The 19,193-nt window shown below is 58.3% G+C and overlaps 2 protein-coding genes across 2 annotated transcripts; both read left to right on the forward strand.

Moving 5' to 3' along the window:
• The first annotated feature begins 2,462 nt into the window (after positions 1 to 2,462).
• Positions 2,463 to 6,584, forward strand: LOC131570325 (Fc receptor-like protein 1). The gene is given in 11 exon segments (XM_058822677.1): positions 2,463 to 2,511; positions 3,106 to 3,126; positions 3,701 to 3,746; positions 3,748 to 3,944; positions 4,305 to 4,310; positions 4,840 to 5,113; positions 5,179 to 5,513; positions 5,592 to 5,678; positions 6,228 to 6,249; positions 6,324 to 6,375; positions 6,504 to 6,584. Coding segments are annotated over 11 exon segments (1,170 nt in total).
• A 2,793-nt stretch (positions 6,585 to 9,377) lies between these two features.
• Positions 9,378 to 13,766, forward strand: LOC131570326 (Fc receptor-like protein 3). Its single transcript, XM_058822679.1, is given in 11 exon segments — positions 9,378 to 9,408; positions 10,449 to 10,469; positions 10,557 to 10,664; positions 10,667 to 10,744; positions 10,994 to 11,272; positions 12,167 to 12,436; positions 12,526 to 12,828; positions 12,912 to 12,995; positions 13,378 to 13,399; positions 13,489 to 13,571; positions 13,657 to 13,766. Coding segments are annotated over 11 exon segments (1,389 nt in total).
• The last annotated feature ends 5,427 nt before the right edge of the window (positions 13,767 to 19,193 follow it).

Genomic DNA, 19,193 nt, shown 5'->3' on the forward strand with positions numbered 1-19,193 from the left:
GGGACGCCGTTTGCGGCAGTGCAGTGTGATTACATCATTCATGTGACCCCAAAGTCCCTGCGGAGGGGCTCTGGGGGTGTTGGGGTGACAGCTGTGGGGTCACCGTGCATTGTCACATGCCGAGGACAGTGTCACTCTCAGTCACCCATGACAGACAGGAGTACAAGAACTTTTCTGCGTGTCCCCATGTCCTGTGTGTGTCCCCCATGTCCTCTTCTGTGTCCCCATGGGTTCCGCATCCTCTGTGTCCGTATCCTGTGTGTCCCTGTCTGTTCCCATGGCTTTCTGTCCCAGGGCCTGTCTGTCTCTGTGTGTCCCTGTCTGTCCCTGTGCCTTTCTGTCTGCATCTCCCTCTCTGTCCCTGTGCCCTGTGTGTCCCCGTATCCCTGTGTCTGTCTGTACCCATGTCCTGAGTGTCTCTGTCTGTCCCTGTGCCTTTCTGTCCCTGCGTATGTGTCCCTGTGTCCCCATGCCTGTCTGTCCTGGTGTCCTGTGTGTCCCTGTCTGCTCCCACCATACCTCTCTGTCCCCATGCCCTGTGTGTCCCCTTAAGGGTTAGGATCCAGGTGCAGCAGCCCTCATTCCAACCCTAACCTCACCCTAAACAGCACACCTAGGACACCAGCTTTCCCCAACAGCAGCACAAGGCAGTGACTCTAATTTTGGGTCAGCCCCAAACCCCCCTCCAGCAGCTGCAGGTAGTTACCCCAATTAAAAGGCAAGGATGGTGTTCATGGGCTAGAAACTTACAGGTAGGTGTTGAAAGATGAGAAGTTGGGGTTTTTTTTACATTTTTTTCAGGGCTTTTTAAGGCAGTTGTAGGGATTTTTTTGGTGGGAGGTTTTAAGGAATTTTCTAGGAATGCCAAGGCACTCCTGCAATCTGCTGTCAGGAACCTGGACTGCTGAGTTTTGTTTGCCAGCCAGAAGCGCCAGCATTGGTGTTGGGGCCCATGAGGCCCAAAATGGTGGATTGGCTCCTGAAATTCTGCAACACGCAAGATGCCTCCCAGACCCAAGCTGGCAGCAGTGCCAACTTGGGCTGGTTTGACAGTGCCAAGTGGCTCCTGCAATCTGCCCTCAGGAACCTGGAATGCTGACTTTTAGCTAGGGAAAAGGGCCGGCATTGGTGTCCAGAGGATCCTGTGGCCCGCACTGGGCCATGGCTGTGCCCCACCCTTGTGTGGCCAGTGGCTTCTAGGAGAAATTTGGGAGCTCCTTCCTGCCCAGGGCTCCATTCCCCATTTTCTCTTGCCGGCTCAGATCCAGCAGGGGACAAGAAATAATGGAGAATTCTGCCAACCCCCAGGACAGGACCTCCTTGGCCATCATGTTTCCCCCCCAGGAGAGGATATCCTCAGGACAGGACCCCCATGGCCAGCATGTGTCCCCCCGGGACAGGATCCCCCCAGGACAGGAGCTCCCTGGATGTGCCCCCCTAGGACAGAACCCGTCCCCGGTGTGAGAAATGTATCAAAGGGCCTCTTCCTTCTGCTGCAGGAGAAAGTGAAATTGTTGGGGAGGCACAGCCAAGCACCCCCATCACCCACAGCTTTCCCAGCCCTCCCTGGAGACCCCTCATCCCTGCCTCCCCAAACCCCTTCACTCCTCAGGACGTCTACAGTTTCATCAGGGCACAAAGTGGGGCCTTGTGAAATTGAGGGATGAAATTATGGAAATGGAAATAAAGAGAGGGAAAAGTCACTGGGGGTGTGGGGATACAGACCCAGAGCACATTGGAATCTGTCTGGGGTGACCCCCAGGCCACTGTCACCTAGTGGGGACTGTGCTGGGCTCTGGGTCTCCCCAAAACATGAGGCAATCAAGGAAGGAACTGAGACCCACAGGCCCACCTAGTTACTGCCCATCCCTGGCAGCATCATTTCCCTGACAAGCGAAACATGGGACTCCTATTTCATATGTCCTACCTTGCCTGAGACCCCCATCCTAGTACTCGCATTCCCCAGGATCTCCATGGCCAAGGACGCCATTCCCAAGGAACCCTCTCCTGTTCATTCCATTCCCTAAAATCCTCCTTTTCCCAGAACCTTGGTTGTCCCAGGAGACCCATTCCCATGGGAATCCCCATTCCCCCAGCATTCCCATCCCATGACCCTGGAGCCCATGTTCCCCTGGGACTCCCATCCTAGAGTCCCACCAGCCCTGGTGACCCCCATTCCCCTGGACCCCCCTCCCCAAGTCCCCAAACCCTCTGAACCCCTCAGTCCTGGGAACCCCATGTTCTACCTTGTCTCACCCAGCCTTGTCCCCATCCTGTCCCCACGCTGCCCACAGCCTGTCCCCATGGCCACATCCCCATGACACTGTGCTTGTGGCCACCCTGCCCCCACCAGGTGCCACCTACGCATGAAGGTGAGGCCTGACCTCGCTTCCTTCCCATTTGGCCATAGAGCCACCACCCAGGGGACAGCCGTCCCCAGCAGTGAGTGACAGCCAGTCCACATGGCTGGGGACACCAGGATGGCCGGGAAGGTGTTGCTGCTCCTTTGGGGTGAGTGCCCCGGGCACGGGCCTGACACCCCTGGGATGGGGAGGGGAGCGGGCACGGGCCTGACACCCCTGGGATGGGGAGGGGAGGGGGCACAGGGGGGCTGTGGAGTCCCCTGAGGTCCCCAAGGTCAGCAGGGCATGGAGCCCAGTGTGACCAGAGTTGTGGAGTGCTCATGGGAACAAGAACAGGGGAATTGGGATGTGGGGACAGGGACAGGGTGATGGAGATGTGGGGACAAGGATGTGGCAGAAGGAACCTTGGGGCTGGGGACTGGGACACGGACACGGGAATGCGGGAAGAGGAACAAGTGGACAAGCACCATGTTGATGGGCCATGGGGACAGGTGCCAATGGAATGTGATCATGGGCACAGGGCCATGGGGATGTGGCTGTGGGGCTGGCAGGGGTGACCTGTGCCAGCACAGGGTCCCCATGCCTGAGCATGGGTTGGCTGCTGTGTGTCTGTCCTCAAGATATCTGTGCCACACCAGTGCCCCCACAGAAACCTTTTGGGGACAGCCCTCACACCCTGTGCCCCCGTACTGCTGTCCCTGCAGTGCCACCCCCACCCAGCCCTGTCTCTTCTCCCTTCCAGCCCAGACCCTCGGCCTCACTGGTGAGTCCTCAGGGGGAGCCATTGCCCTACCCTGCTGTCCCCAGCCCTGCACTGGCCCTGGCAGGCTGGTGTCCCCTGTCACCCACAAGTGCCCAGACCACCCAGCTCCTGGTGGAGCCCCCCTGGAGGCCGACGGTGCTCTGGGATCGGGTGACACTGACCTGCCAGGGCTCAGGGACTACCGGTGCCACCACCTAGTATGGGGATGGCAGCGCTTGTGGCAGGAGAGACGCAGCAACATCACTGTCACTGCGATTGGCACCTATATGTGTGACAGACCTGGCACTGGGCGCAGTTCTGCCATGAGAGTCTCAAATGGTGAGGGAGGTTTGGGTGTCGCCAGCCTGGCACCCACCAGACCCCTAGGGCTCTGGGTGGGCTCCACTCCATGGGTCACCTCCTGTGTAAGCAGAGCCTGTCCCCTGCCCTGGGGACATCCCAGAACCTCCCAGTCTGGGGAAAACCATGTGGAAACTGGGGACACCTGGTGCACTGGATGTCACCCAATGTGGGGGTCCTGGTAATATGGGGACTCTCCAGATCCCTGTCATGTGACAGGCCCCTTCTGTCTCAGACTGGCTGGTACTGCAGGTGCTGGTGCAGGCACTGCTGGAGGGTGACATTGCGCTCCCAGGGCTGGAAAGAGAGCCCAATCACCTCGGTGTCCTTCTACCGTGAGGAGAAGGAAATGGAGGTGTTCCCCAAAGGAACAGAGCTGTCCCTGTTCCCTGTGCAGCTGAACCACAGCGGCAACTACCACTGCCGGGGCCAGGTGGAGTACTGGGGGTGGCAAGAGTCAGCGCCAGTGACAGTGAACGGTGAGCACCCCACACCCCCATCTGAACACCCCCAAGCCCCTCTGCAGGGACTTGGGCTCACAAATCTCCCTCCCCTCCCCTTCCCAGAGCTCTTCACAGTGCCATTGCTGGAGGGTCTCCCCAAGCCCACCCAGCAGTCCCCCCTGACTCTCAGCTGCCTCAGCACCCCCAGACCCCTGCATCCCTGAGCCCCCCTCCTGCACGTGTTCTACCGGGATGGGCATGTGGTAGGGGACCCACAGGGGTCCCTGCAGCTGCTGGTGCCCCCCGTGGGGGTCTCCCACTCAGGGAATTACAGCTGCCACATGTGCTCCAAGGGGGGGACTGTGCAGAAGAGCAGCACCCAACTCTGTGTCACAGTGCACAGTGAGTGTGGGGATGAGCACAGGGACCCCACACAGCCTTCTCGGGTCCCCCGCACTGCCTGGGGAACCCCAACCCTCCCTGACACCTTCCCTGTTGCCCCCAACCTTTCTTCTATTCCTATCTGGCTCCCACTCTCCTTCCTCAGGTCCTTGGCCATTCCTCCCAGCCCTACATGGCTACCCTCATTCTTCCCCGACACCTTTTCTGTGTCCTGCCATCCCTGCCCTGGGTCTCTCCCTAGGTCCCCCCCACCGGGTCGTCTCACCCCTCCCTGGGTCCTCCCATGCCTCTCTGAGCTCTCTGCAAGTTCCCCAGGTCCTACATTTCCTCCGTGGGTCCCTGGGTCCCTTTCTATTGTAAGCCCCCTCTCTCTCCAGGTGTCCCCTCCCTGAACTCCCCATACTCTGTGGGGGTTCCATTCCAAGCCCCCTCCAATCTTTGAATCCACTCTCCCTCACTGGGGTCCCCCTGCCCCTCCCCAAAGTTCCCCAAGTCCCTCACTGTCCCCTGCTGTACTCCCCTCCCGCAGGTGTCCTACTCTCAGGGATGTCCCTGTCAGCACAACCCCCCAGGGGACAGGTGGCACTCGGGGACAGCCTGGTGCTGAGCTGTGCAGTGGCCACGGGGACAGGTCCCCTGTACTGCTCCTGGCTCTGAGAGGGCTCAGGGGCACTGCTGGGCACCGGCCCCCACCTGGAGCTGCACCATGTTGGGGACAATGACAGCGACCAGTACAGGTGCTGTGTGAGAAATGGGGACAGAGTGGCCCAGGGTGACACCCTGAATGTCACCATCCTGGATGAGTGCGACCCTCGGGCTGGGGGTGACCCCACCCGTGGCATCCCCATCCCACCTTGCCTGGTGCCAGCTCTGTCTGCGTCCCCGCAGTGCCCATGGCCAATGCCACCATCACCCCTGGTGCTCTGGCACACCAGGTGCTTGCAGGTGACAACATGACCCTGTGCTGCTCAGTGCGGGTGGGTTCAGCCCCTGTCACCTTCACCTGGCTGCACAATGGGCAGGAGGTGGCCCAGGGTCCCCTCCTGGAGCTCAGGGACATCGATGTGAGACATTCTGGCACCTACCAGTGCGTGGCCACCAACCAGCTGGGATAGGAGAGGCATTGCGTGTTCTGGGCACTCAGCCGAGAGCTGGTCCTGGAGTTGACACCTGGCTCATCCTGGGAGGAATCAGGAATCACAGGTGGAGTCACACATGTCACCAGGGTGTTCAGGACCCCCATGGTTCAGGGTCACTTCAGTGTGTCTCCTCTGTCCCCAGCAGTGGCTGTGAATGTCGGCAGGACCCTCCTGTTCCTGCTCCTGCTTGTGGCTGTAATCGGGGACTGTCACTGGTGGCACCACCGGGGTGGGTGACAATGGGGGGAATGGGGGTCCTGGAGTGAGGGGGAGCCCCCCGAGTGGGGGCAGAGATCAGCAGTGCCCAGGGCCCCTGAGCTGGGGGAAACTGAGCCCACAGTGTCCTTGGCTGGGGGTCCTGGGGGATCTGGGGGGAATTTGGAGAGTCTTTGTTGGGCTCCAGGGCCATCCCCAGATGGGCTTTGAGGAATATTGGGGCAGCACTGGGAGCTCCTGGAGGGTTTGGGGAACTCCTGGAGAGCTGTGCAGGGATGTTGGAGGATCTTTTTGGGTCCTGGGGGAGTTTGGGAGTCGCCCTCCCCGCAAGGCTTGTCCTTCTGGGGACCAGATGTTTTGGGGCACCAGGGGGATTGGGGGCACTCCAGTGATGCAGAAGTTCAGGGGTGCTCAGAGTGTCCGGGGTGAGTCAGGGGACCATTGGGAATTGGGGCTGCAGTGGTGATTTGGATGTCCCATGGGTGGTTGGAGCTTCTGAGGTCCAAGGAAGCTTCAGGGGTCCCAGTGTCCCCATGGTCACTCCATCCCCTTTTCCTTGCAGCTGCCAGGAAGCCCCAGGACAGGTGAGTGGGGGGCTTGGATCAGGACTCCCCTTTCCCCCTCCCCAGACACTCCCAGACCCCTCTTATCCTCCCAGGACCCCCCTGGAGCAGGGGGCTGTGCTCAACATCCACATCATGGGCACTGAGGTGGCAGGGTGTGAGTACAGGAGGGCACAGGGATTTGTCACCTGTGGATGACTACCCCACCAAGTTCCCCAAAAGCAATGTCACTCTCAGGGCCCCCATGGGTGTCCCCTGGCCGTGCCCCACCTCAGGATCTACAAGTGACCAACAAGGAGCTGTTGGGACCCCACGAGGGACAGCGGGACCCCTGTGACTGCGAGAATGTGCTGTGACTCTGGGGGCACTGAGGGGCATCGATTCCCCTCAGGGGTCTCTTTTTCCTCTTCACAGCACCCCACAGGGCTCCTCATTTCCCTCCCAATGCTGGGGGAGCACACAACGTTTTTCCCTCTTATTGTACCCAAAATGCAGTTTTTTGGTCAAACTGTGTGAGAAACAAGGCTCACTCTCTAAAATTTTTAAATATTTAATAAGGAATAAAAGGGACAGTAAACAGCATGCTGGGTGCTGTGCAACTGCCAGAGTCAAACAGTTCTCCTTACACACAACAATTCTCCTTATGTAGCTTTTCATTGTATTGGTGAAATACATACTCAAGTGGGTTATACATATTCAAACATTATTTCCAGTTTACACGTTCCGGGAATGCTTTTGCTTGGTCTGACACTTTATTCATTTTCATAAAGTACATGCCATACTGCAGACTAAAAGAAAATATTTTATGTCCTCACAAGGCCCCCCTGTTCTGTGGTTTGACGGTTCTTGATAACAGAAGGGTCAGTGGTAAATTCCTCTTTGCATTCTTTCTTTTGATGTTTATTTACTTGCTACTTTTCAATGTGTTCTTCTCATACAGATGAGATACTCCACCAGTACATTAAATCGACATTAGCTATTTCACAAAATTATCTGATTTATTCTTATCATTGTCACTTAGTTACACAAGTAAAGGCATTAGCTACTTCTGCAACAGTTAATGTTGTAATACACAGCACATTGTCTCTATCTTGATATTTTGAGAGAGCCCAAACAATATTATGTTTATCACAGTAAAAAGATATCTTCTACACAGGGATTAGGGTTAAAAAGCTGACAAATTGTAGTGTATCAAAAACATTTTAATGATTGTAATGTGTATTATAGCAAAATAATTTGCAAAAACCAATGGAAGAGTGAAAGCCAATGACTACATTGTTATTCATAACAGGGAGAAGGTATATTGAAGAGTTTGACTTCTCCTTATCCTGCTCTGATTTTGTCAGCAATAAATTCAATTAATATCTCAAATTCAGAGGCAGCTTTGCCCATGACAGGATTTGATGAGTGATCTCTCCTGGTCCTTGTCTCAACCCAGGAACCCTTTGCTCAATTTTCTCTCCCCATCCAGGTGAGGAGGGCAGTGAGAGAGCGACTGTGGTGGGTGGGGGCCATCCGGCCACTGCCCATCCACAGCAAGGCAGGGAGGAAGAGGATGGTCCAGGTCAGGTTGTTAAGCAGATTGTTTTTGTCCTTGCAATAGTGCTGAGGCTCTCTCAGTCCCTTGCTGAGGGGAACAAAATGATCAATTGCTGCATTTCAAGACTGGTTCCCTCACAGCTGCTCTTGCAGGTGTGATTTCCAGCCAGGCCTGCTCTGAAAACCATCAAAGACCCTCGCAGAGCCACTGCTTTAGCTCCCTTTGGGTTTTGTGCTTCTTGCAGGGCTGAACAAACCACAGCCAGGCCTTTCCCCCCCACAGAATTCTCATCTCTGCAGCAGCTCTAAAGCTGCCAGAATCAAAGCCAAGGGGGCAGGAGGGACCCTCAGGTGCTGGCTGCCACCTGGGGCTGGCCAGAGCAGGGCTGGGCAATGGCCATCCCTGTGCAGTGGGGCTGGGCCATGGCTGGGCCCCACCCTTGCACTGACAGGGGTCCCCACGATGTGCTACTCTTGGGACAGGCACCCGGCCAGGAATGGGCAGGGACAATTCCAGAACCTCCACCCCCTGGGAAAGGACCCCCCATGCCAGGATGTGTCAGCCACTGGGACAGGATCTTCCTAGGACAAGACCCTTCTGGATGTGCCACCCCAGGACTGAACCCTCTCCTTTCCCATCTGAAACTGAGCAGAAAATCCTCTTCCTTTTTGTCCAGGAAAAAGAAAGTAAAAGTGTTGAGGGAGCACAGCCCAACACCTCCATCCCCCACAACCTCTCCACCCTTCCCTGCAACCCCCACACCCCATTTTTCCCCTCCCCTGTCTTCCCCAAACCCATTCCCTGCTCTGGTGCTCCCCAGGATTGATGACTCAAGAACTGGGGGTGAGGGAACATGGCAAAAATGTGAGGAAAATAAGGAAATAAGAGAAATTAAAGAGGAAAACCTCAAGGGCAGGGGAGGGCACAGAGGCAAAGGTACCCAGGACCCCAGTGTGATGCCTGCCCAGGAAATGAGCACCCCAGGAGGACAGTGCTGGGCTCTGAGTCACCCCAAATTCTGAAGCACCCCAGGAAGGAGCTGAGATCCCTGCACTCACCCAGCAACTGCCCATCCCTGGCACCCCCATTCCCCTGGGAACCCAACCACGGGATCCCCATTGCCTTGGTCTCTCCTCCCTGGGGACCCCCATCCCAGGACTGCCATTGCCCAGCACCACCATTGCCTTGATCCCATACCATGGGCTGCTTCTTCCCCCAGAACCCCTATTCCCCAGGGTCCTGTTTTTCCCCCTGCACCCCCAACCCTGGCACTCACATGCCATGACCCCAAATCCCTGGGGACCATGTTCCCACAGCACCCCCATCCCTGAATTCCCCCAGGCATGGAGACCTAAATTCCCCTGGACCTCCATTCAATGCATCCTTGGTTCCCCACATCCCCTGAGCCCCCCACTCCTGGCAACACCATCCCCCACCATGTCCCCAGGCTGTGCCCAGCTTGTGGCCACCCTGCCCCCACCAAGGGCCACCAACACATGGCGACGGACGTGACATCGCTTCCTTCCCCTTCATCCAAAGAGCCACCAGCCAGGGGAGTGTTGGCCACAGCAGCGAGTGACAGACAGTCCACATGGCTGGGGACACCGGGATGGCCGGGAAGGTGGCGCTGCTCCTGTGGGGTGAGTGTCCCTGGGCACGGGTCTGACACCTCAGGGATAGGGAGGGGAGGGGGCACAGGGGGGCTGTGGGGTCCCCTGAGGTCCCCAATGGCGGCAGTGCCAGCCCATGTTACCCTCAGTGAACCTTGGTGGGACTGGGGATGTAGCGTGGCTTTGGGCACAGGAGGAGGGGGCAGGAATTAGGGGATGGGGATGTGGGGACAGGAATGTGGGGACTGGCACCTTTGGGCTTGTTGCCAGGCTTGCTAGGGTTGCAGGGTGAAGGGAGAGGCGAGAATCTAGACTCCATGATCAGAAGGCTGGATTTATTATTTTATGATATATAAGTTACATTATGACTATGCTAATAGGAATAGAGAGAGAAGTTCAGAAGCTGCTAAGCTAAGAATAGAAAAAGAAAGAATCAACAAAGAAGCTCTCTCTGATTCTGTCCCAGAGGGATCTCGGCCTTTGATTGGCCCTTAATTGTAAACATCCAACATGGGCCAATCACAGGTGCACCTGTTGCACTTCACAGCAGCCGAAACCATTGTTTACATTCCCCCTCTGGGGCCTCAGCTTCCCAGAAGAGGGAAAAGTTCTAAAGAAAGGATTTTTCAAAAATATGTCTATGACAGGGCTCAGGCCGCTCTGGGCACAGGGACAAGGGAACTGGGATGCAGGGACAGAGGAGGAGAAGAACAGTGAGGATGTGGCCATGGGGATGGGATCATGAGCTGGTGGGGGTGACCTGGGCCAGCATGGGCTGTGTTTGTGGTGTCCTCATGCCTAGGTGTCCACAGTGTCCCCATGTTCTGCCTCAGCCCAAGGTGGCCTCAGTGTCCCTGTTCCCAAGGTGCCTGTGCAACATGGATGTGGTGCACGGGTGGCTGTGACAGACACCGACATGTCCCCGTGCCATGCCAAATCTTTTGAGGACCACTCACACACTTTCTCACAAGAACTACCATCCCCATGGGGACAGTCCCACACCCTGTACTCCAAGGGCTGCTGTCCCTGCAGTGTCACCCCCACCCAACCTTGTCTCTTCTCCCTTCCAGCCCAGACCCTCGGCCTCGCTGGTGGGTCCTCAGGACATGCCATGGCCCCACCTCACTCTTCCAAGCCCAAGCTGGCCCTGGCAGGCTGGTGTCCCCTGTCACCCACAGGTGCCCAGACCACCCAGCTCCTGGTGGAGCCCCCCTGGAGGCCGGCGGTGTTGTGGGACCGGGTGACCCTGACCTGCCAGGGCTCAGGGACCGCTGGTGCCACCACCTGGTAAAGGGACCTGACCACTTCACTGTCACCGAGAGTGGCACCTACACGTGTGACAGACCCAACAGTGGGCTTGGCCCCCATGAGAGTCTTAGATGATGAGGGAGGTTTGGGTGTCCCCAACCTGGCCCCCGTGGGGATCCCCAGGGCTCTTGATAGCCTGCACTCCATGGGTCACCTCCTGTGTGACCAGAGCTCACCCGCTCCTCTGGGGACATCCCAGAGCAGCCAGTGTGGGGGAAACTATGCTGGAATTGGGGATCCCTAGTGCAATGGGTGTGACCCAGTGGGGGGATACCCATCAAAAGGGAATACCCTGGTTTGACAGGACCCCTTTATCCCGCAGGCCAACTAGTGCTGCATGTGCCGGCGCAGGAGCTGCTGAACGGGGACATGGTGACACTTAGCTGTCTGCGCTGGGAGAACATGTCAGTCACTGAGGTGCATTTCTACCATGGGGACAAGGAGGTGGGGAGGTCGCTGTATGGGACCGAGCCATCCCTGTCCCCTCTGCAGCTGCACCACAGCGGCCACTACAGCTGCTAGGGCTCAGTGGACTCCAAGGTGGCACCATGGCCACAGTCAGCACCAGTGACAGTGACAGTGCACGGTGAGCACCCCCACAGCTGGAACTCCAATCTCCTGACATCCTCAAAGTCACTTCCCAGCAGACTCAGAGTCACAGTCCTCACCTCCCCTCTCCTTCCCAGAGCTCTTCTCGGTGCCAGTGCTGGAGGGTCCCCCCAAGCCCACCGAGGGGGCCCCCCTGACTCTCAGCTGCCTCAGCACTCCCAGCCCCCTGCGGCCCCGAGCCCCCTCCTGCACATGTTCCACCGGGACAGACAGGTGGTGGGGGGCCTGCAGGGGTCCCTGCAGCTGCTGGTGCCCGCCGTGGGTGTCTCCCACTTGGGGAATTACAGCTACCAGGTGCGCTTTGAGGGGGGACCAGTGCGGAAGAGCAGCGCCCCGGCTCCGCATCACAGTGCACAGTTAGTGCGGGGATGGGCATGGGGACCACTCACAACCTCTCTGTGTCCCCAGCCCTGCCTGAGGACTCCCAGTCCTTCCAGATTTATGCCTTTGGCTCCCAACCTTTCCTGGATCCCTCCCTGGTTCCCCTCCTCCTTTCTCAGGTCCCACCCCAGGTCCTCCAATCCTACATGGGTACCTCCATTCTACCTTGAAACTTTTCGGTATCCTACCAACCCTGTGACAGGTCCCTCCCAATGCCTCTCCATTTCTGGCTCATATCCCCTTCACCTCACTCCACACATCTGTGATCTCCTTGCACATTCCCCAGGTGCCACCAATCCTTCCCTGGGTCCCCCTACCGGCCCTTGTTTTGCCCCCCTCCTTCTCCAGGTGTCCCCTTCCTGAACACCCCATCCCCCCTGATTCCAAGTCCCCCCAAATCTCTGTGCCCCCTCTCCCTCACTGGGTCCCCCTGCCCCTCCCTGACACCCCTGGATCCCTCACTTTCCCCTGCTGTCCCCGCCTCCCACAGGGGTCCCGCCCACAGGGGTGTCCCTGTCAGTGCAGCCCATCGGGGGACAGGTGGCACTCAGGGACTCACTGGTGCTGAGCTGCGCAGTGGCCATGGGGACAGGTCCCCTGTCCTTCTCCTGGCACCGGGGGGGCTCAGGGGCACTGCTGGGCACCGGCCCCCTCCTGGAGCTGCACCATGTTGGGGACAATGACAGTGGCCAGTACTGGTGCTGGGTAAGCAACAGGGACAGCGGGGCCGAGAGTGACACCCTGAATGTCACCATCCTGGGTGGGTGCGACCCTCGGGCTGGGGGTCACCCCACCCACAGCATACCCATCCCAGCCCCCCCAGTGCCAGCCCTGTCTCTGTCCCCACAGTGCCCATGGCCAATGCCACCATCACCCCTGGTCCCCTGTCACACCAGGTGCGTGCAGGTGACAACGTGACGCTGTGCTGCTCAGTGCAGGTGGGCTCAGCCCCTGTCACCTTCACCTGGCTGCACAATGGGCAGGAGGTGGCCTGGGGTCCCCTCCTGGAGCTCAGGGACATCGATGTGGGACATTCAGGCACCTACCAGTGCGTGGCCACCAACCAGCTGGGACAGGACGGGCACAGCGTGTTACGGGTACTCACCCAAGAGCTGGCCCTGGAGGTGACAGCACGCATACCCTGGGTCACAGGTGGGGTCATACAGGGTCACCAGGGAGTGCAGGACCCCTGGGGTGATGGGTGATCCTGATGTGTCCCCCTCTGTTTCTTGCAGTGGCCGCAGGGGTGGGTGGGGCCATTTTGTTTCTGCTCCTGCTCATGGGTGTCATTGTGGCCTGGCACCAGTGGCACCGTGAGGGTAGGTGACAATGGGGGAATGGGGGTCCCAGGGAGCTGTAGAGGCCCCCAAAGTTGGGGAGTTATAGGGCAGCACCCAAAACCCCAGAATAGTGACCTTGTGTGGGGATCTTGTAGGGTTTGGGGAGGTGCTGGACGGTCCTGCAGGGACGTTGGGGAATCTTTCAGGGGCCCTGGGAGTGTTTGTGGGTCTCGGTCCCTGCTGGACTTTTGGTTCTTGAGGGTGAGTTGGTCGAGGGCACTGGAAAGGTTCATGACTTCTGGGGGCTCAGGATGCTTGGGGGTCCTGAGGGGAATTGCGGGTCCCTGGGGAACCTCAAGAATTCTGAGAGAGGTCAGGGCCCTGGGACCCCACAGTCACCCCTCTCGTCTTTCCTCTGCAGCTGCCAGGAAGCCACAGGAAAGGTAAGTGGGGGGCTCCAACCACACTCTCCTGTTTACCCCAACCCCCAAGACCTCCCACTGCCTCCTCCACATCCCCTTCATTCCCTCAGGGCCCCCTGGATCCCCCACCCCCCCCCCCCAAAGGAGGGGGAGGTGCTGTACATCAAGGTCGTGGTCACCAAGAGGGCAGGGGGTGAGTACGGGGGGAACACATGCAGAGGGTCACGTCACCCATGAGTGTCACCCCACCCAGATCCCACAGCCCGTGTCTCTCACAGTGTTCCCCCATGCCAACACCCTCCAGGATCCCCAGGTGACCTACACAGAGCTGCGGGGACCCCAGGGGCGACTGCAGGAACCCGGTGACATCTACGGGAATGTGCTGTGACACTGGGGGGAACTGGGGGGCACTGGGGGTCCCCACCCATGGGCATCCACTCGTGTGTGTGCTGCTACTAAAAACTGCCCCTCTCCCTCCCCTTGGAGGCACAAAGATCCCAAAGGGCTGAGAGAAGAACAATTTCCTGAAACAGCAACAAGAGTAAATAAAACCAACAGCAACAGCAACAAGGTTGCAAGTCCAAATGGTCAAAAAATGAATGATTTCCTGGGAAAGCCACTAAAAAGGAACAAACCCTAGACACTGTCCCCAACACATTTCCTCCACCAGAGGAATTTGGCGAGGCCCTGGACCTTCACCACTGCTCCGATGGCCAAAGCAGCCTTCAGGAGGCTCTGGATTCTCTTGTCCCCTGTCTCTAACCCCTCCTCTGCCATGTTCCCCACACGAGGATGGCACAACGGCCCTGTGGGGCTTCCTGAACCTCCACCTATTCCAGGGAAGTCGGGATCAGGCCATGGCACAGGGTGAGGTGTCAGAGACAGGAAAAGTTTGATGTCTGGAGACATCGTGGAACACCTGTGTGTGGCAGGGGTGGTTCAGGCCCTGCTTTTAGTGAGAGACAGGGCCCCGTCTGTCCATCATTCTGTCAGCCATGGCACACTGGGGACAGTGTGACGCTCTGCCAAAGCCAGCTCCTGAGTGGCCAGGTGACCAGAAGTGCCAGCTGGGTAGAGGGCCTTGGTGGCCAAACTGGCTTTAAAGGCAGAACATGATGTGATCAAGTCCCTGACACTGTCTCCTGTTGGGGTGTCTGTCACATCCACACTAGTACTCAGGAGTTGGCAATTCATTTAAATGGGAAATACCTGCCAAGGAAAGTAGGAACCTTCCTGGTTCCTACTTCCATGTCTAAAACTTCTTTTAATATCCAAAATGATGGGGCTTCCAGGCAAAAGTGTAGGAAAAGGAATAACAGCTCTTTACTGGGAAAATTTATAAACCAAAACAGAATAAACAACACAAACCCAGAACTTTCCCTCCCACTCAGCGCTGTTGGTTTTTGTGGCAGTTATAACCGCGGCCAGCAGGGGGTGCTGCAGGGAGCACTCCCGGCCAGCAGGGGGCGCCCCGGTCCAGCTCCATCCCCTCAGGGGCCATGGCGGCCTCGGACGGGAGGGAGGAGGGGAAATCGCTCCTTTTGCAAACTCACAGGCACCAATCGGTCCTGGCACCACCACTAGCAGCGGGCAGAAGCTGCCAAGGCAGCAGGTTGGATCCCAGTGCCCACTGGCAGCGTAGCAGTGTCCCAGGGCCAGGCACACGCCCTGCACAACACCCACGACTGCTCTCCATGATCCAGAAGGGAACAAAGCGCCTATCCCCCCAGGGTCCACACAGCACCTTTGGTGGCTTTATGCCACAACTTCTGCAAAAACTCAGGCTCTCACACAGATGAGGAGGGCAGGGATGGAGCAGCTTTGGGGACACTTTGAATCCATACAGAGTCACTCCCCAACGCTCCACCGTGGCCACAGGCAGAGGCTCTTACCGATATTTCCACACATTTCTCTCTAAAATTGTGGCCAAAGTCAGAATCCAAGAATTCTTTCCATGAAGTTTCTCAAGGCTGCATGGAGGGTCCAGGTCAGGTTGTTGAGCAGACTGTTGTTGGATTTGCACTAGTTCTGGTACTCTCTCTGTCCCTTACCAAGAGGAACAAATGATCAACTGCTCCACTGGTTCCCCACAGCCTCCCCTGCAGAGGGGGGGATTCCAGCCAGCCCTGCTCTGAAAACCATCAAAGGCCCTCACAGAGCCACTGCTTGGGAACCCTTCGGGGGTTTGTGCTTCTTGCAGGACTGAAGAAACCACAGGCAGGCCTTTTCCACCCCACAGAATTCTCACCTCTGCAGCAGCTCGAAAGCTGCCAGAAACTAAGCCAAGGGGGTGGGGGGGGGTGGCCCTCAGGTGCTGGCTGCCACCTGGGGCTGGGCAGAGCAGGGCTGGGCAATGGTCATCCTTGGGGGGCTGGGCCATGGCTGGGCCCCACCCTTGGATGGCCACTGGCTTCAAGGAGCAGGAGGTTGGGAGCTCCTTCCTGCCCAGGGCTCCATTCCCCAGCTGCTCTTGCCGGCTCAGATCCTGCAGGGGATGAGAAAGAATGGAGAAATCTGGACCCCTCCGGAGCTGCCATGCACCAGGACAGGACCTCCTTGTCCAGCATTTGTCCCCCCTGGGACAGGATGCCCCCAGGAGAGGAGACCCCTGGATGTGCCCTAACAGGAGAGAACCCACTCCGCCATGTGAGAAATGTGTCAAATGGCCTCTTCCTTCTTTTGCAGGAGAAAGTGAAAGTGTTGGGGAGGCACAGCCAGACACCTCCATCCCCCACAGACTCCCCAGCCCTCCCTGCACCCCCCTCACCCCTGCTTTCCCCACTCTGAGGTTCCCCCAAGTGTTCTTTGCTCTGGTGCCCCCCACTACCATCAAGGCACGAATTGGGGGGTTGTGAAATTGAAGGGTAAAATGATGGAAATGGAATAAAGAGAGGGAAAAGTCACTGGAGGCTGGGGGGCGCAGACCCAGAGCAGCTCGAAATCTGTCTGGGGTGACCCCCAGGCCACTGGCACGTCGTGGGGGCTGTGCTGGCTCTGGGGCAACCACAAAATCTGAGGCACCCAGGGAAGAAGCTTTGACCCACAGGCTCACCTGGCCACTGCCCATCCCTTGCACCCCATTCCCCTAGGAACCCAACCATGGGGCCCCTATTCCTTATGTCCTACCCTCTCTGCAATCCCCATCCCGGTACTGACATTCCCCAGGAACTCCATGGCTCAGGACCCCATTCCCAAGGAACCCCTCCCATTCATTCCATCCCCTTAAATCCTCCTAGGACCCACCATACTCCCATCCCATGAACTCAAATCCCTCAGTCTCCCCAGCTATGGGGACGCCCATTCCCATGGCACCCCCATCGCCGGACATTCCCCCTCCTCACCACCCGCATATCTCAGTGACCCCATTCCTGCCTCCCCAAACCCACAAAGCCAACCACTCCTTGGAACCACATGTTCCACTGTATCCCACCCACACGTGTCCCGACCCTGTCCCCACCCTGCCCCCACCAAGGCCCCACCAGGTGCCACCTATGCATGAGGTCGAGACTTGACCTCGCTTTCTTCCCCTTCATCCAAAGAGCCACCAGCAAAAGGGGAGTGGTGGCCACAGCAGTGAGTGACAGCCAGTTCCCATGGCTGGGGACACTGGGATGGCCGGGAAGGTGGTGCTGCTCCTGTGGGGTGAGTGGCCCAGGCACAGGTCTGACACCTTGGGGATAGGGAGGGGAGGGGCACAGGAAGCCTGCCAGGTCCTCTGAGGTTCCCAATGCCAGCAGTGCCAGTCCATGGTACCCATATTGGACCTTGGTGGGACTGGGGATGTAGCGTGGCTTTGGAAATAGGAGCAGGGGCAGGAATTTGGGGATGGGGATGTGGGGACAGGAATGTGGGGACCCGCAAATTTTGGGCTCAGGTAGCTCTGGGCATAGGGAGAAGGGAACTGGGATAAAGGGACAGAAGGGGACAAGAATGGTGAGGATGTGGCAATGGGGATGGGATCATGAGCTGGTGGGGGTGACCTGGGCCAGCATGGGCTGTGTCCATGGTGTTCTCATACCCAGGGTGTCCACAGTGTCCCCATGTTCTGCCTCAGCCCAGGGTGGCCTCGGTGTCCCTGTTCCCAAGGTGTCTGTGTCACAGGGATGTGGTGCATGGGTGGCTGTGACACAGACATGTCCCCCTGCCTCTCCAAATCTTTTGGGGACCATCCACACTCACTTTCCCTCAAGAACTGCTGTCCCCACAGGGACACTTTGGGGAAAGCCACCACACACCGTTTACCCTGGTGCCACTGTCCCTGCAGTGCCACACCCCCACTGAGCCCTGTCCCTTGTCTCTTCCAGCCCAGACCCTTGGTCTCGCTGGTGAGTCCTCGGGGGATGCCATGGCCCCACCCCACTATACCTATCCCGAAACTGGCCCTGGCAAGCTGGTGTCCCCTGTCACTCACAGGTGCCCAGACCACCCAGCTCCTGGCAGTGCTGTGGGACCAGGTGACACTGACCTGCCAGGGCTCGGGGGCCACCGGTGCCACCACCTGGTACAAGGATGAGTGGCGCTGGTGGCAGGAGGGACCTGACCACTTCACTGTCACTGAGAGTGGCACCTACAAACCTGTGACAGACGCGGAACTGGGTGCAGCCCCCCAGTGTCAGCTGTAGATGGTGAGGTGGGAATCTTAAAATATGAGGGTGGCCCCTGAGAGGTCAGGGTGAGCTCCACTCTGTGGGTGGCCTCACACCCCTCATGTGGCAAGGGCCTGTGTCCTCCACACAGGGACAACCCAGTGCACCCCAGAGCACCCCAGTGCACCCAGATGTCCCCAGTGCTACGGACACCCACCTCAGACCAGTCTCATCAGTGAGATGTGACCTTCCTGTCCCACAGACCAGCTGGTCCTGCAGGTGCCAGCGCAGGCACTGCTGGAGGGGGACACCTTGAAACTGTGCTGCCAGTGCAGGCAGGACATCAATCTCACCAGGGTGTGATTTTACCGGGAGGAGAAGGATCTCAGGGGGTCCTTCAGGAGGACCGAGCTGTTCCTCTCCCCCCTGCAGCTGCACCACAGTGGCTGCTACTGATTTGAGGGCTTAGTGGGGTTCTGGCAGTCACAGTCAGCAGCAGTGAAAGTGACAGTGCACGGTGAGCACCCCCACAGCTGGAACTCTAATCTCCTCACACACCCAAAGCCACTTCTCAGTGCACTCAGAGTCACAGTCCTCACCTCCCCTCTCCTTCCCAGAGCTCTTCTCGGTGCCAGTGCTGGAGGATCCCCCCGAGCCCACCGAGGGGGCCCCCCTGACTCTCAGCTGCCTCAGCACTCCCAGCCCCCTGCGGCCCCGAGCCCCCCTCCTGCACGTGTTCTACCAGGATGGGCAGGTGGTGGGGGGCCCGCAGGGGTCCCTGCAGCTGCTGATGCCCGCCGTGGGGGTCTCCCACTCAGGGAATTACAGCTGCCAGCTGTGCTTTGAGGGTGGGGCCGTGTGGAAGAGCAGCGCCCGGCTCTGGGTCACGGTGCGCAGTGAGTGCTGGGATGGTCACAGGAAGCCCCCACAGATGCCTCGGGTCCCCCCACACTGCTTGGCATCCCCCAGCCCACCCTGACACCTCTTCTGGGGTATCCAACCTTTCCCAGATCCCTCCCTTGCTGCCACCATCCTTTCTCGGGTCCCTCACCGGGTCGCCCAGCCCCTACATGGGTACCCCCATCCTTCCCTGGTGCATTTTTTGTGTCTTGCCATCACTGCCCCAGGTCCCTCCCAAGGTCCCTTCATTCCTGGCTCATGTTTCCCTGCATCTCATATTGGTTCCTCTCACCCCTGTCTGGGTCCCTTCACCCCTCTCTGAGATCTTC

The sequence above is a fragment of the Ammospiza caudacuta genome, chromosome 34, assembly GCF_027887145.1.
Source record: "Ammospiza caudacuta isolate bAmmCau1 chromosome 34, bAmmCau1.pri, whole genome shotgun sequence".
NCBI classification, from domain to species: Eukaryota; Metazoa; Chordata; class Aves; order Passeriformes; family Passerellidae; genus Ammospiza; species Ammospiza caudacuta.